This window comes from Primulina eburnea, chromosome 3, assembly GCF_022965805.1.
Source record: "Primulina eburnea isolate SZY01 chromosome 3, ASM2296580v1, whole genome shotgun sequence".
Lineage (NCBI taxonomy): Eukaryota > Viridiplantae > Streptophyta > Magnoliopsida > Lamiales > Gesneriaceae > Primulina > Primulina eburnea.
In genome coordinates this window covers 3,324,876-3,339,223 of record NC_133103.1, presented here as the reverse complement: position 1 = coordinate 3,339,223, position 14,348 = coordinate 3,324,876, and the positions used below count along the sequence as shown (strand labels likewise).

Here is a 14,348-nt window from a genome sequence, read left to right as displayed (position 1 = left end):
TAGGCATGCAAGACATATAGATACATTTATATATAGGTATATTTATAGGCAGTATATAATATAATAATATAGACATATAATTTAATGTCTTTACGAAATATGTATAGTTTTTCTTTTCTTACATATCCTCGTATCAAAAAAATATAATTTACTGCAGATTTGATGTCACGTGGATAGAGTATCTCTTGCCAGGATAAAATTGAATCTTCTTGAATTCAATTCTTTTGTTTCTGTCATACTAGTTGCTCAAAGCACATCTTGCATACATTCATATTAAATATTTTTGTAGAGAATGGATTTTTCTGTTATTGGATGGTCGTATAGATTAATACCTATGTAAAAATTAAAATAGCAATTTTTGAATAATTGTATTTTGGGAAAAAAAAATACAAAATATTATAGGTATGTTTTGAAAAGCGAAACATAAATAATATAATTTAGTGGAATAATCATCTTTAAGAGTGAAACTAAAATTCACACACACACACACACACACACACACACACACACACACATATATATATATATATATATATATATATTTAAATGAAAGATTGTCAACATAGAAAGATAGAAAACTAAATGAAAACCCCTAAACGTAAAATTAAACATCCCAAAAAAATAAAAAAAAATCACCAAGACTTGACTCGTAATAGTAAATATAAAGATCTAATTAAATCTACTATACTAAAGCAATTAAGTAGTTCTTTTTATAGTTTATACTTGTGATTCAACTCCATCATCGAAAAATCTACGCCAGAACCAGTGTTTCTTCCAAACTCTTTCATTCATCTCGTCAATGGGAATTCCCTTGGTCTCTGGCAGCAAGAACACAGCAAAGATTCCCATGAAAACAATCCATGCCACAAAGAAGAAGAATATGCCCGACCTCATGTGGCATAGCATCGTCAGAAAGGCTTGAGCTATGATGAATGTGCATATCATGTTCATGCTCACCGCAAAGAAGAAGCCCGATGTTCGTGTTTCCAATGGGAAGATCTCACTTGGAATCAACCAACCTAGAGGACCCCACGACCAGGCGAAACCCGATACGAAAACGCAGATTAGGAGCACGACTATAATGGCATAGAGCTTAGGAATGGCGTTTGTTGAGTGCAATTGAGTTGCGAGAATTGCTCCGGTCAAACCCTGCATATAAATTTATTTATGCATTCATAATAATCATGGTAAAAGGGATCATTTTTTGACATAAAAGGATTATTATTCTGCTGTATATGTGCTCTCCGATTATTAAGAATTTACCTGAGAAATAAGCATTTGGATGGTGGCTTCAATAAGTAAAAATCTTCTTCCAACTCTATCGACTCCAAAGATTGCAACCAAAGTCGAAAGACAATTGATAGAACCCGTGACAACAGCTGACAGCAAAGATGCATCTCCCGAAATCCCCATAGTCTGAAAGAGTACGGGAGCATAAAACATGATCACATTAATCCCTGTAAATTGTTGGAATACTTGCAGAATCGTGCCGCAGAAGAGTTGTGGAAAACTGGATCGTTTCATCAGGTTCCTAAAAGGGTGCTTGATCTTCTTCGCCGTTTCTGTGGCTTGCAGAATTTCACTGTACTCTTTTTCGACATCTTCTACACCTCGGATTTTCTTGAGAACCCTTAAGCCGTCCTCCGTATGGTCACGCTCGATCAGGCTAGCGGGTGTTTCAACAATGAGAAGGGATCCTAAACCGAGGAAAATGGCCGGCAGTGCAGCACCGCCAAGAGATATTCTCCAGCCATAAGGATGAATATTTGTTGTGATATAGTTGACTAAATTAGCAATCAAGATGCCAACGGTGATCAGCATCTGAAAGCATATGTTTAGGCCTCCCCTGTATTTTGCCGGAGCGATTTCTGATATAAACAGCGGCACTGCCTGCAATCAAAAAGATTTTTAATAAAATTAATAAAACTCATATCATGTGTTACTTTGATTGGATCTGATTTTGTGTGTGTGTGTGTGTGTTTGTGTGTGTGTACCTGGTTGCCGAACCCAACACCAGCACCCAAACAAAGTCGGCCGATTATAAGCATAGGAAGATTCAGAGCAGCGGTGTTGAGAATAACTCCGAGGAAGAAGAAGGCGGCGGCCATCTGCATGGTGCGTTTGCGGCCCAACTTCTTGCAACAAAAAGATGCGAAGAAACTGCAAACCACAGCTGCCAAGTATAAAGAAGACGTGAAGAGTTGAAGCGTCTGGTTATTATATTTGCAGTAGTTGTCTTCTTTAACTCTATGTTTCTTTTCGTAAACAACTGGGAAGAACTTCAACAAGAAATCATCCATGGACGTCACTCCTCCTGCATGCAGTTAAACTGTTAAATAACATGTATAGTTTAATTTTGATCAAGATTCTGTCAAGAGTCTTGTATTTATTACGTACCAGATATGCCGATATCATATCCAAACATGAGACCTCCAAATGCAGCGATGATGGAACATACCACCACCTGTTTGGTGAGCTTGGCTGGAGAGTTGACATCGCCGCCACCGTTCTGAATAGGTGTGATTGCCGGTGCCATTGATGTGCTTATAATCACGAGAAAAAATAAAGATCGAAATTACTTAAATAACTATTGGCTCGCTAGTTGCTTGACTCTTGTTCAGTGCGTGAAAACAATGAGGAGGAAATTGGTGCATCCACGGATATATATATAATATTGGTAATGAATCTTAGAGTCCCTATCCTAATTGGATTATAGATATGGATTAAATTCTAATATATCTCAAATTCTTGAGCTTTGCTTCTATCCCAACAAGGAAACTTAATTTCGGTGATTTGCTAATGTTTTTAAACAAAGTTTAAATAAAAATTTAAAAAAAATAAATTTAATCGATATGTAATTGATAATATAAATTATACGAATATTCTTTTAATTTATATTTTATGATTTACTTTGTTATTGTAAATAGATAATTGTGTATAAAAGTGTAAAATCAAATCTATATAATTAAATAGTAAACGCAATAACAGAATTAGATTTATGTCTATCTAGTTTATTTATAAAAAATTAGATTTATGTTTATCTAGTTTATTTATCAAATTTTCTATTGATTATGCCGAGAGATTTTGGTAACAAAACAAAATACAAATTTGATATTTTTTGGGTTTCTGAATGAAAGATAATTGTAGAATGTATTTTTAAGATAAGAAAAACATCGACAGTTTTTTTTTTATGTATATACAAAATCATGGTTTTAAGGAATTTTTCCTATGTTTTCGTAATCAGAATCCCTATATTCAAAAATCTCTCTGCCAAGTTTATATTAATTTTTCTAATTTTTAAAATTCGAAAGGAACGATATGGTATAATTTATACGTGTAAGTGGATATAATTATTGCACCTAGCCAATAATTAATTCTCCCTTGGAATTAATAGAAATTAAGATTTCAAATTTCTCAATAAATATTATTTCTAACAGATTATCCCTTAATTTGAAATTTGAGTACAAAGTAGGTAACCAAAGTCTGAAAGAAACATTTTATAAAAAAAATCGTAAGGGAGGAAAAAATTGTGAGATTTGAGATAAAATACGGATAAGTTGGAGAAAATATGGAGAGAAATATGAAAATTATTCGCAAGCCTACATAATCAAAGTTATGTAACAAATTAAGTTGGTGTAAAACTAGATATAAAACTTTGGTGTTACATTAATACACAAGATGGTTACTATGAGGTGTTGAATTAAGACTAATTATTTTCAGTAAATAAATTCCAAAATGACAATTTTTTTAAGTAACACACACATATTTATATATGCTAGACATGTGGATATACGTTGACGTGTACAGTTAACTGTTGAAAAAATATGTATAAATTTTGTTATGACATGTGAACTCGCATCCGCTAGTTTCCTTTTGGTGCGCACTGTGTAACGTAGTAATATTCAAGTCACGCTAGTTAGGTAAACTTGATGGAAACACAATAGCATTCAAATCACGCTAACTAGGTAAACCACACTATGTAAACCCTTTTCGACAGGCGTTCGAAAAATGACCCTTTTTTTGCTTGATCGTGACAAGTTTGACAACTCCTTCCGTAGTTTGTTATAATATGCATCTTCATCTTTTTGGTATAATCATCTCATCATCTTCAACATCTATTATGTCTTTCTTTCCTCTCCTCCTGAAGACAGTTTCTTTGACATAATTTGCTAAGCTTTCAACATATTATTTTCTTGTTTTTTTTTACTATCATTTTTCTTTTCTTGCTATATATTTCATTGTCAAATGGAATTGTCGGGTTTTCATGATCGTCTATTATGATTTCTAAGTAAAAATGTTTTTAGTAGTCATAAATAGACCTATTTATGAAATAAGTATTACAAAAAATGTACTCTTCAACAATATAACTAATTAACGTGCCACAATTCCTCGAACATCATTATCCTTGTTACGTCATCATATTCATACATGTTATATCCATATTGTCAGCCTATATATGTAAGGCTAAATAAATTTTTTATAATTATTTTTCTGTTATCGTAAAAAAAATACTTGAAAATATTTTCAAATGACATTACCTTATGACTATATCCACATTTAATTTGATTTAATTCACGCAACTAATCTTGTTCGGTGTTTATGTAACAACTTTGGAACAAGAATTGCATGTATCACAGTGGATGATATAATTTCAATTTCCTTTATTGTTTCTCGGATATAGTAATAGATATTCGTTTAAACAAAACATATTTTTTTCGATCGAGTCACATTTGGGGGTTTTATAGTATGTTTAATATTTCTTAGGAACAGACTTACGGAACAATTTTATGGTTTAAAATACCAAGAATAGACAACATTAACTAATTAAGATATAAATACAGAGATATCATGCAAACACACTTACAAAATCCTTAATTCGTTATAAGATATTATTTTTGAATTATTATTTTTATTTATAACGAACTATATATCCATAAAACTATAATATAAATTTTATTGATTTAATTGGCTATTTGTTAGAGTGGTTATGTGAGACCGTCACGGATCATAATTTGGACAGGTCAACCCTACTCTATCATAATTTAGGGTGTTGGTTGAGTGATAAATAGGATCGTTATATCATATTAGTAAATTTAAGTTGTTTTAATAATCATTTGACCCGGATCCAATTTATGAAATTATTGATTAATAAAATTTTAACCGGGTCAAAATGATTATTAAAACATCTTAAAATTTTAACGATAAATATTTGACTATTAATCTATCCTTATTTAATCCACCCAACCAAACACACCATTAGCATAAAAAGTGATACTTTTTCATGGGTGACCCAAATAAGAGATCCGTCTCACATATCTTTTGTTTAAATATTTACAAATGGATTTGTTAAAAATTCTCTAAAAATTAGACATTATTTATAATTTTTAAAAATTTAAATAAACTTCAATCTAATAATGCAATTTCTTTATTGATTAATAAATTATTTGAAGATATTTTTACAACATTTACTGTAATAATTTATTTAAAATATATTTTCATTAAAAGTGAATTATCCATATATATTAATTGAAACAAACATTTTATTTCGAAGAGAGGTATACAAAAACATCGCAATTTGATTTATTTTAATTTTTTGGGTGTAATTGTTGAATAACAAAATCAGGGCAATTTACTCAAAACCAGCCGTGGTCTTCATCGTATCCAAATTTCGTGAATTACAGTCCCAAATCCGCACAACACAAATCTTCTGAGAGTTTTCATTTCTATCCCATTTTTTCCTCATCAAGATTTTATTTTGATTCGTTGATTTGATCTCTATGATTGAAGGTGCCCATTTTCATTTTAAATATGGTAAATTTTGATTCTCCCTTCTTTCTTTTCCCTATCTAGATGGAGATTGAATGGGTATATGAAATTTGTTCATGGTTTTCTTAATATATTGTGGGATAGATTCAAGATCGATTTATGTCAGAAACTAGCTCCTATTGTTTCAGTTTGTTTTGTTTTCTTGAATTGGATATTTTTTTCTGTGCCATTGATTTTTTGAGTTATGGATGCTAAGTTTGAAGTTGCATTACATGAATTTGTTGTGCATTTCGTTAATGTGCTGAAAATCGGAGCTTAATTTAGCTAAATGTGATCTATTGCCTTGCCAATTTGTGCTTACTCTAGATTATTATAAAGAATAGTATTGTGCGAATCAACTTAGGCAGCTAGGGTCTACTACGTAAGCTATGAGTGACTCAAACATGGGACTTAGCATAAGAAAACCAACTTGCTTGAAGGTTGTTTGGTGAAAGAGGAAGGGAGTCCAGCCCATAAACAGAGTCTAGATGTAAACTCATACCAGTTGTAAAAGAGAGATTATAATCCTGTTGAAGGACCGAAACCAATTCTTTGGAAAATATATGATGTATTTGCTCAAGATTATGGTCTATGAACTTATACAAGATGGGATCTTCAACAAAGATATCCAATGTTTTCAAAGTTTTAAAACAAGACAACCAACTTTGTGCATCACCAATTCAGTGATTTAGTTGTATTTCTTCTAATGATTTATTCCCAATCATTGACTTAATCTACCAATTCAACTTTCATCCAACTTAAAGAAGATACTAAAAAATTAAAGTTGCAGCTTAGACAATTAAGTTGTTTAGTATGGATTACAAGACAAAGGTCTCAGTCCCTGTACATTTTAGCTTCATAAATTCTTTATCATTGTGTTAAAAAAATTGCTCAAAATCATGAACACCTTTGCAAAATTTACAACTTCATGCACCCTATTTGTAAAGTTGCAAACAAGCGAAGTAACTATAAGAGCAAACCAAGAACCAAAATAGATGGAAACAGTTGGGCGATTAATTCAGTATTGTCCTTTTCACATTAAGTGAAAAAACTAAATGAAACAAGAAAATCCAGTGAAGAGAAGAGAGGTTTGGACCCTGAGAAGCTTTGTAACTACTATCTTAAATTGAACTACATTTTTTTGTTATTTTAATGACTTATTCTTGTTGTGGTGTTTGAGAAATAATTTTGTGAGGATATTTAAAACATTGTATGATTTTTATGGTGACAGGACTTTGCATTTCGGAAGTGGTTAAACAGATTGATGAACATAAAAATAGATACCATAAGTTTGGGCTTATAAAAATTAATGATTTTTTTTTATCTTTTTAAAGAATTACTTCAATTTATTTTATTAGATGAAATACTTATGTTAAATAAGTATTACTTCAATGATAACATTTAAGTTGGTGGATAAACTATTGGCCTGATATTTGAAGCAATGCTGATTTGATGTTGATAATGTGATTGGTGCACATTATTTACTTGCTTTAGCGACGGTATATTGTGACATGTCAATCTTTGTGTGAAGAAAGTTTTGCATATAAAAGATATGGTAAGAAATCATGTATTCGCTTCCACTTACATTACCGGGTTATGAGTAAAGTACATAGGTTTAATTTTATCAAATTAAAGATGAGAAATGTAAAAGATCTATGAAGATGCATAGAAAAGAATATATGATTTCTTGGTGATGCTTGGAGGTGTTTTCATTACAAAATCATCTAAAAGCAGCATTTGAAGAACAATTGCTGAAGCCTTTGTATGATTGATCTATGTCTGATCTATTTCAAGATATAGCTTTAAAAATTAAGTTATTTTTGTAGGTCTACCACTCCAGTTTTCTCGATGATGAAGAAACTACTAAAGCATGTGGATGCCCTTTGCTTCCCTTGAAAAGCCACATAAAAGGACCAGCTCCTGTATCAGAGCTAGGTGAGATTCACCCCCATAATACTTCGATCAGATTGATAGAAGATTTTGCATCGATAATGTTAGAATATATATGCAGATAGCACGGATATAGTTGATGAGGCGATAACATTCTTTCGAGCCAATGTCTTCTTCAGAAACTTTGAAATCAAGAGTTCAGCTGATAAGCTGCTTATCTACTTGACATTTTATGTTAATATTGCTCTGAAGAGGCTTGAAGGCTGCAGAACTTTAGCCGAAGGAACCAAAGCAATTATTAGTTTGGGACTGGAAACTGTGCCTGTTCCTGGAGAGCCTGGATTTCCGTTTCCAGGACTATTTACTCATCCACAATCTAGACAAGAAGCAGGTAAAGCATTGTATTGATAGGCTTGTCACTTTTTTTATCAAAGAGAAGAAAAATCAAAGGTACTTATATAGTTAATATTTGCATTGGTTTTTCCTATGTTCTGATGCTGCAGCAAGTACCCGATTTCTTTGTCAGATACCAATCCAAACACCACCCACTATGATATATAATAACCAACTAAATAAATGGTCTGAAAACTTGTTTCCAGTTTTCTAAGAATTTAAAATCATTAAAAATCTTGTGCTTTTCAACTTCGTTCATTGAATCTGAACCCTACATGCATCTTGTTCGGTATTTTCTTCCTCTTATTACTTATAGAACTGATCCAGATATTGAAAATTTTAATTTGTTTGCTTGAACTGTATCTAAGATTTCTCCTAATAGTAAATTGGCATTGCAGAGATTCTATCTTGGCCATACTTAGCTTCAAATCTTTTTTTTTTCCCGAGTTTCATCTTCAAGATTTCAACTTTTAATCGACTTCATATGTGGTCTAAGAATTTAGACTTTCTCATACTTAAACGACAAACTCCAAACAATATCGTTTTGTGTATCATTAGTCCATTTAATGTTTACTGTCCAATGTGTTAGTTATTGTCGTTTCTTGATTGCACTTTCTGGTCACAGAACTATTCCGGATTTATTTGAAGCAAATACGGGAAGAAACTAGTGGAAGATTATTGAGTGTGGCATATCGACCGAATGGAACTCCAAACAAATGGTGGCTGGCCTTTGCTAAGAGAAAGTTTATGAACATCATCCATACAAATGATTTGTCCTGAGGCGTGCTTAGAAAAGTAAAAATATGGCTTGCTATCTTGTGCTATCTGATACTTGGCCTAATGTTTTTCTCATGTATTTGACTTTTGAAATATCGGTGACTGAGGCACTTTTGCTTATATTTGCTGAAGGCATAGATATACTATATTTGTACTCTTATGTATGAATAAATTTACACATTAATTGGAGCGTAGGTTAAACAAAATTGATTTTGAAGGTAGAGAGGTACACTTCATTATTCGCATTCTAAGCATTCTACTTGTGAATAAATTTTAAGCATTAACTGAAACTTAGATAAAACAAAATGAAGTTTTAATGTAGAAGATGGTCGGATTTTTAATTTTTTCCCTCGATTTAGAATAACTAACAGAAATGAAAAGGTCAAAGAAAAAGATGCAGGAGATGAAACACTCCGTTTGAGCGTAAATATTAGGTTATTATTCTCTCGAATATTACATATGCACCAAGAATATAATTAAATTTGATCCGGTTTCACATATAATCGGCACAAAATAATTTCTTTTTATTGCGCACTTGTTAACATTATTCTCATTTCCTCGACGTATATTGTGTCTTCTCTCTCATTTTTTCACGCTTCTGAAATTTTCTTTTCAAATGAAGATCTTTTCGGTTGGCAATCGCTTTTGCGCTCACTCACATTTCTTCTCTTTTTCGTGCATATTATTTTTTCCTCGTCCCGTGATTTTATTTTTGTCCTAACTAAACACAATGGGGCAAGAGTTTTATTAGAATCGATATACAGTGGCCAAGTCTAGTCGGAGGCAGCTCTTTTTAGGCTTAAATTGGGAAAATTACCATTTTGATTTTATAATTTGTATCTTTTCAATCTTTGATTTGATCTAGTTGTTGGTCAATTCATAATCTTCCTCAACTAAATTGCCGATTTATTTATTTATTTTTATCATTTTTCATTAGAGCATTGACATGACATCAGACATATCAACAATATCTAACGTCATTTAACAACTTTTGGTGCTATATCATAATTATATGGTGTCATATCAATCGTTTCTTGCAACATGTCAACCGTCCGTAAATTGATCAACAACATAATAAAAATGATAAATTAAATTTATCATTTTTGTGGAATGCTTTAACTCCATTGCATTGAGTGATTGTACCTGTATTGCCATTTTTATATGCTTCCCTTATATTTTGCAGGCATTAATAATGGGTAACTGTGACAATATTGATGAAATGTCAAGCACTAATGCTTCAGTTCTTTTATCAATCCTTAAGATTATTGATAAATATGATCTCTATGGTCAAGTGGCATATCCAAAACATCACAAGCAAGCTGAAGTTCCAGAAATCTATCGCTAGCAGCAAAGACTAAGGTACTCTCATGTTTTTTTTGTAGCTCAAGCAATATTCTTTGTTAATTCAAAGAATTAAGTGAATTAAACATGCATCAAGCGTATTGAACCGTTGTACTAACATTGAAACTACTAAATAAATATATGAGTCCACTCTCTTTTTCGAAATACCAGCCGATACATGGTTGAGAAAAGACTGCAAAGTGGAACAGACCTATAAACTATCATATTAATTTCACACTCAGTAACTGTCGCTTTCGTGTGCAACTGTGCCTCGATGGCGTGGGAGGTGACTTTGAGAAACAATAACAGTATAGTAAAGGTTCGGACTTGGCACCTTGTAGTTTTATTGTTAGCTAGAATGATTGTAGAATTTTATATCCATTTTCTTCAATATAATACTCAACTGTTACTAATTTCTTGGTACAATGTTGATATGGGTTTAACTTTTGGATTTGGTAAGTTAACACTCTTAGCATTTCCCTCTCAAACACAAAATGTTGAGATAGCATCTAATCTGTGGCCTATGGCCTACTTATATGTCTGCAATTCTAGGACCGGGCGAGTGAATAACTCTTCAAGGTCAGTTCATATGTTGCACTCCACTTCAATATGATTGGTTCAAATAGGACCAAAATGCTTAAGATAGTGGTACCAAATTGGAATTGGCAAATCCTTTCTGACTTTTCTAAATACTTACGTAGTATTTATTATTTCTACTGTGAAGTATTCGATTTTTCAGTGCATGCATGTGTGCCACCATTAGCTGGGGTATGTATTAAAATATTACATCTGGTGAAACTCTCAAGTGTATCATCTTTTTGTTTCTTTGACAGGGCGTGTTCATTAATCCAGCTTTCATTGAGCCTTTTGGTCTTACTTTGATAGAGGTATGTCATGTACTTCTGAAGACTTAAACTTTCAAATTCAAGTTTGTTCGACTGACCATTTTGATCTCTCCACCATTAAACAGGCTGCAGCTTATGGTTTGCCCATTGTTGCCACAAAAAATGGCGGTCCTGTAGACATACACAGGGTATTTAAATCCTTTTTCTTTGTTTATCATCTCAAAGATTTTGGGGAAGATGTTTCGTCTCCTGAAGCTTGCATGTCTTAGTTTGATATTTGGTATTTATACTTATAGCAGGTTTTAGACAACGGTCTCCTCGTTGATCCCCACGATCAACAGTCCATTGCTGATGCTCTTTTGAAGCTGGTTGCAGATAAGCATCTCTGGGCAAAATGCAGAGCGAATGGTCTCAAAAATATACATCTTTTTTCATGGCCAGAACATTGTAAAACTTATCTCACTAAAATAGCAAGTTGCAAACCAAGGCAGCCTTGTTGGTTAACAAATGATGATGACGACACAAATTCAGAATCAGATTCACCAAGTGATTCCTTGAGGGACATACACGATATATCTTTGAACTTAAGGTTCTCATTTGATGGAGACAAGAATGGGAGCCAAGAAAATATTAATGACTCTCTAAACCCCGAAGTTCAAAAGAATAAGCTGGAAATGCTGTTTTGTCTTGGTCTAGAGGTTCTGTGAAGAGTGTGCAGAAATCTGGGTCAACTGATAAGGGAAATCAGAACTCTGCAGGTGGTAAGTTCCCTGTATTGAGGAGGAGGAAACACTTGTTCGTGATTGCTGTGGATTGTTATGAAGGTGATGGTCTTTCTGAATGTGTAAGAAAGATCTTTGAGGCTGTGGAGAAGGAAAAGACTGAAGGGTCAGTCGGGTTTATATTAAACACATCCTTTAATATTACGGAAACATATTCTTTTCTGATTACAAATGACTTTAACCCGGCTGATTTTGATCCATTTATTTGCATAGTGGGGGTGATCTTTATTATTCATCATTTCACACTGAAGGAAAACCCTTTTGTAGCAGACTTGTATTACCGTTCGCATATTGAATACCGGTGGGGTGGTGAAGGTTTAAGAAAGACTTTACTCTGATGGGCTTCTACAGCGGAGAAGAAGGGAGAAAGGGAAGAACATCATGTTGTTGAAGATGAAGAGACGTCAGCTAACTACTGCTATTCTTTCAAAGTTCAGAAGCCTGGAGTGGTAAGCCGATATTCTTTATTTTTCTATTTTTCTCGCTCTATAGGGTAATGGAAGTTACTGCATCAACAAATTGAAATATGCTGCAGCTCTTATTGTGTCCTCAAGTAGTTGCATACGGGTCCTGCCTAATTCCTTGATCTCATTAGTTTTGCTTTTTATTGCCCGCCCTTGGTTACCATATCTCGATGTAATAGTAGAACATCTGATGCCATTTTAACAAGAACACTTGTCTTTCAGGTTCCCCCTGTTTAAGGAACTGAGAAAGTTATTGAGAATTCAAGCACTACGTTGTCATGTTATTTATTGTCGAAATGGATGCAAGATTAATGCGATTCCAGTCTTTGCTTCTCGTTCCCAAGCACTCAGGTACAACTTTTAATTGGCGACGATCTTTCTTGTGACATCTATGCTTGCAGCCATTATATTATTTTCTAGAGTTTTATGTATAGTGTCCTGCATCTGCTTGGCATTTCATTTATTTGTGTGATATGCGCCATGGTAAGTTCTAAAACACTTGGATGCATACCCAAAAAAAAAAACTTGGATGCCTACAATTTAATGATTTGCTTCTTGAAGCTGGATGAGTGTCTCCAAGTACTCAAACTCCCACTCTTTCCTATTATGAAGATAGTTTTCTGCTTGCTTGCCTCAACTCATGCTTCTTACAACCAGACGTTATTTTGTTTAATCCATGGCATAGTCATCAAAATCATCACAGGGTGAATTGGGAAGGCTTGACTATACATCCATTCAAACAACTAAATGGATCTCTTATCATCCTCGTATCTTTGACCCCCTTCTTTGGTGTAGCATTTTGCATATCACCATATTATAATAAATGGAATCATAGCTTGACATGTAAAACTTGCTTTACAGGTATTTATATCTTCGCTGGGGTATGGACCTATCAAAGATTGTGGTTTTTGTCGGGGAAAGTGGGGACAGTGACTATGAACAATTGCTCGGAGGTGTTCACAAGTCTGTCGTGTTGAAAGGCGTTTGTAGTAGCACAAGCGACCAACTCCATGTGAACAGAAGCTACCCACTGACCGACGTCATATCCTATGACCGCCCCAATATTATCAGCATGCTTGAAGGATATAGCAGCTCTGATCTCCGAGCCTCATTGGCCAACCTACTGTTGCAAGAATTTTATGGATTACATCCTGTTGCTCACAGCACAGACAGTGATACCATGTTGTGAAAGCATATGCTTTGGGTTACACACTGTACATTCTTGAAACCTTTGAGACGTGAAAACTCTGTTCGGTTGCTCGATATGTTGCAAGAAAAACAGCCGGATTTTTAAGTTTATAAAACCTCGAACGTATACGTGAAGCTGGTGCCTTTGTTTACAGATTTCGTTGCCTTAGTTTACCTATAACACTTGCTGTTTTTATGGCACAACACAACAGGAAAGAATTCTATAATTCTTTCTTGTTTGCCACTATGTTGCGTCGTTCTCCTAAGTGTTCTGGTCGATGATTTTGATGGTGGAGATAGCTTGTTATCCTTCACCTAATTTACGCTGTCGTAACTGTCTGTCTGCATTATATCAGGGGGAGTGGTATGTTGTGTTTTTTAATTATAAACTTTTATTTAATTTTTATATATTGATTTTTATATATTGATTGTAATATTGAAATCATTTTTCATAATTCACGATAACCTTTGCATACCAACTTTCTCAAGTTGTGGTTGTAAATTAGTTAGCCGTCATGTGTTACACTTGACGTACAATTTATTGTTCACAGCCTCATTCTTAGCTAGGAATTTGGTGGCTTTGGCTCTTTATTATTTTGTTGCATGTTAGCTTGGTTGTATACATTGATTTTGTCCCTTCACACACACATATATACTTAATACACACATGTACGTATTGCGTGTTTGTACCATTTGATTTTTAACAAAAAAATTGAAGTTTAATAAAATTTTGGAATTAGTTGGATTTATTTTATAAAATAGGAAAACATTTATCTCTTTCGAGATCTGTCAAAGTTATTAAAAAAATCCAACTATATTTAAATGTTATATGTATCTTATTGAGGTTTGTGAAAAATAAACAC

The 14,348-nt window shown here is 33.3% G+C and overlaps 2 protein-coding genes and 1 pseudogene across 3 annotated transcripts; 2 read left to right on the top strand and 1 right to left on the bottom strand.

The window, feature by feature from the left end:
• Positions 1-717: 717 nt before the first annotated feature.
• On the bottom strand, positions 718-2,536 carry LOC140828645 (sugar transport protein 8-like). Its single transcript, XM_073191580.1, has 4 exons — positions 2,398-2,536; positions 1,995-2,314; positions 1,264-1,890; positions 718-1,149 (listed from the first exon to the last, which is right to left on the bottom strand). Exons 1-4 carry the CDS (start codon positions 2,534-2,536, stop codon positions 718-720), a joined length of 1,518 nt encoding a protein of 505 aa, XP_073047681.1.
• Positions 2,537-5,598: 3,062 nt separating this feature from the next.
• On the top strand, positions 5,599-9,086 carry LOC140825398 (actin-related protein 2/3 complex subunit 3-like). 2 transcript variants are annotated; one of them, XM_073187153.1, is made up of 5 exons: positions 5,599-5,811; positions 7,282-7,360; positions 7,632-7,740; positions 7,817-8,086; positions 8,714-9,086. In XM_073187153.1, exons 2-5 carry the CDS (start codon positions 7,358-7,360, stop codon positions 8,866-8,868), a joined length of 537 nt encoding a protein of 178 aa, XP_073043254.1. In that variant the 5' UTR covers positions 5,599-5,811; positions 7,282-7,357; the 3' UTR covers positions 8,869-9,086. The 2 variants fall into 2 exon arrangements, with proteins under 2 accessions (XP_073043254.1, XP_073043253.1); XM_073187152.1 differs by lacking the exon at positions 7,282-7,360.
• LOC140828644 (probable sucrose-phosphate synthase) lies at positions 8,892-13,852 on the top strand (annotated as a pseudogene).
• Positions 13,853-14,348: the final 496 nt, after the last annotated feature.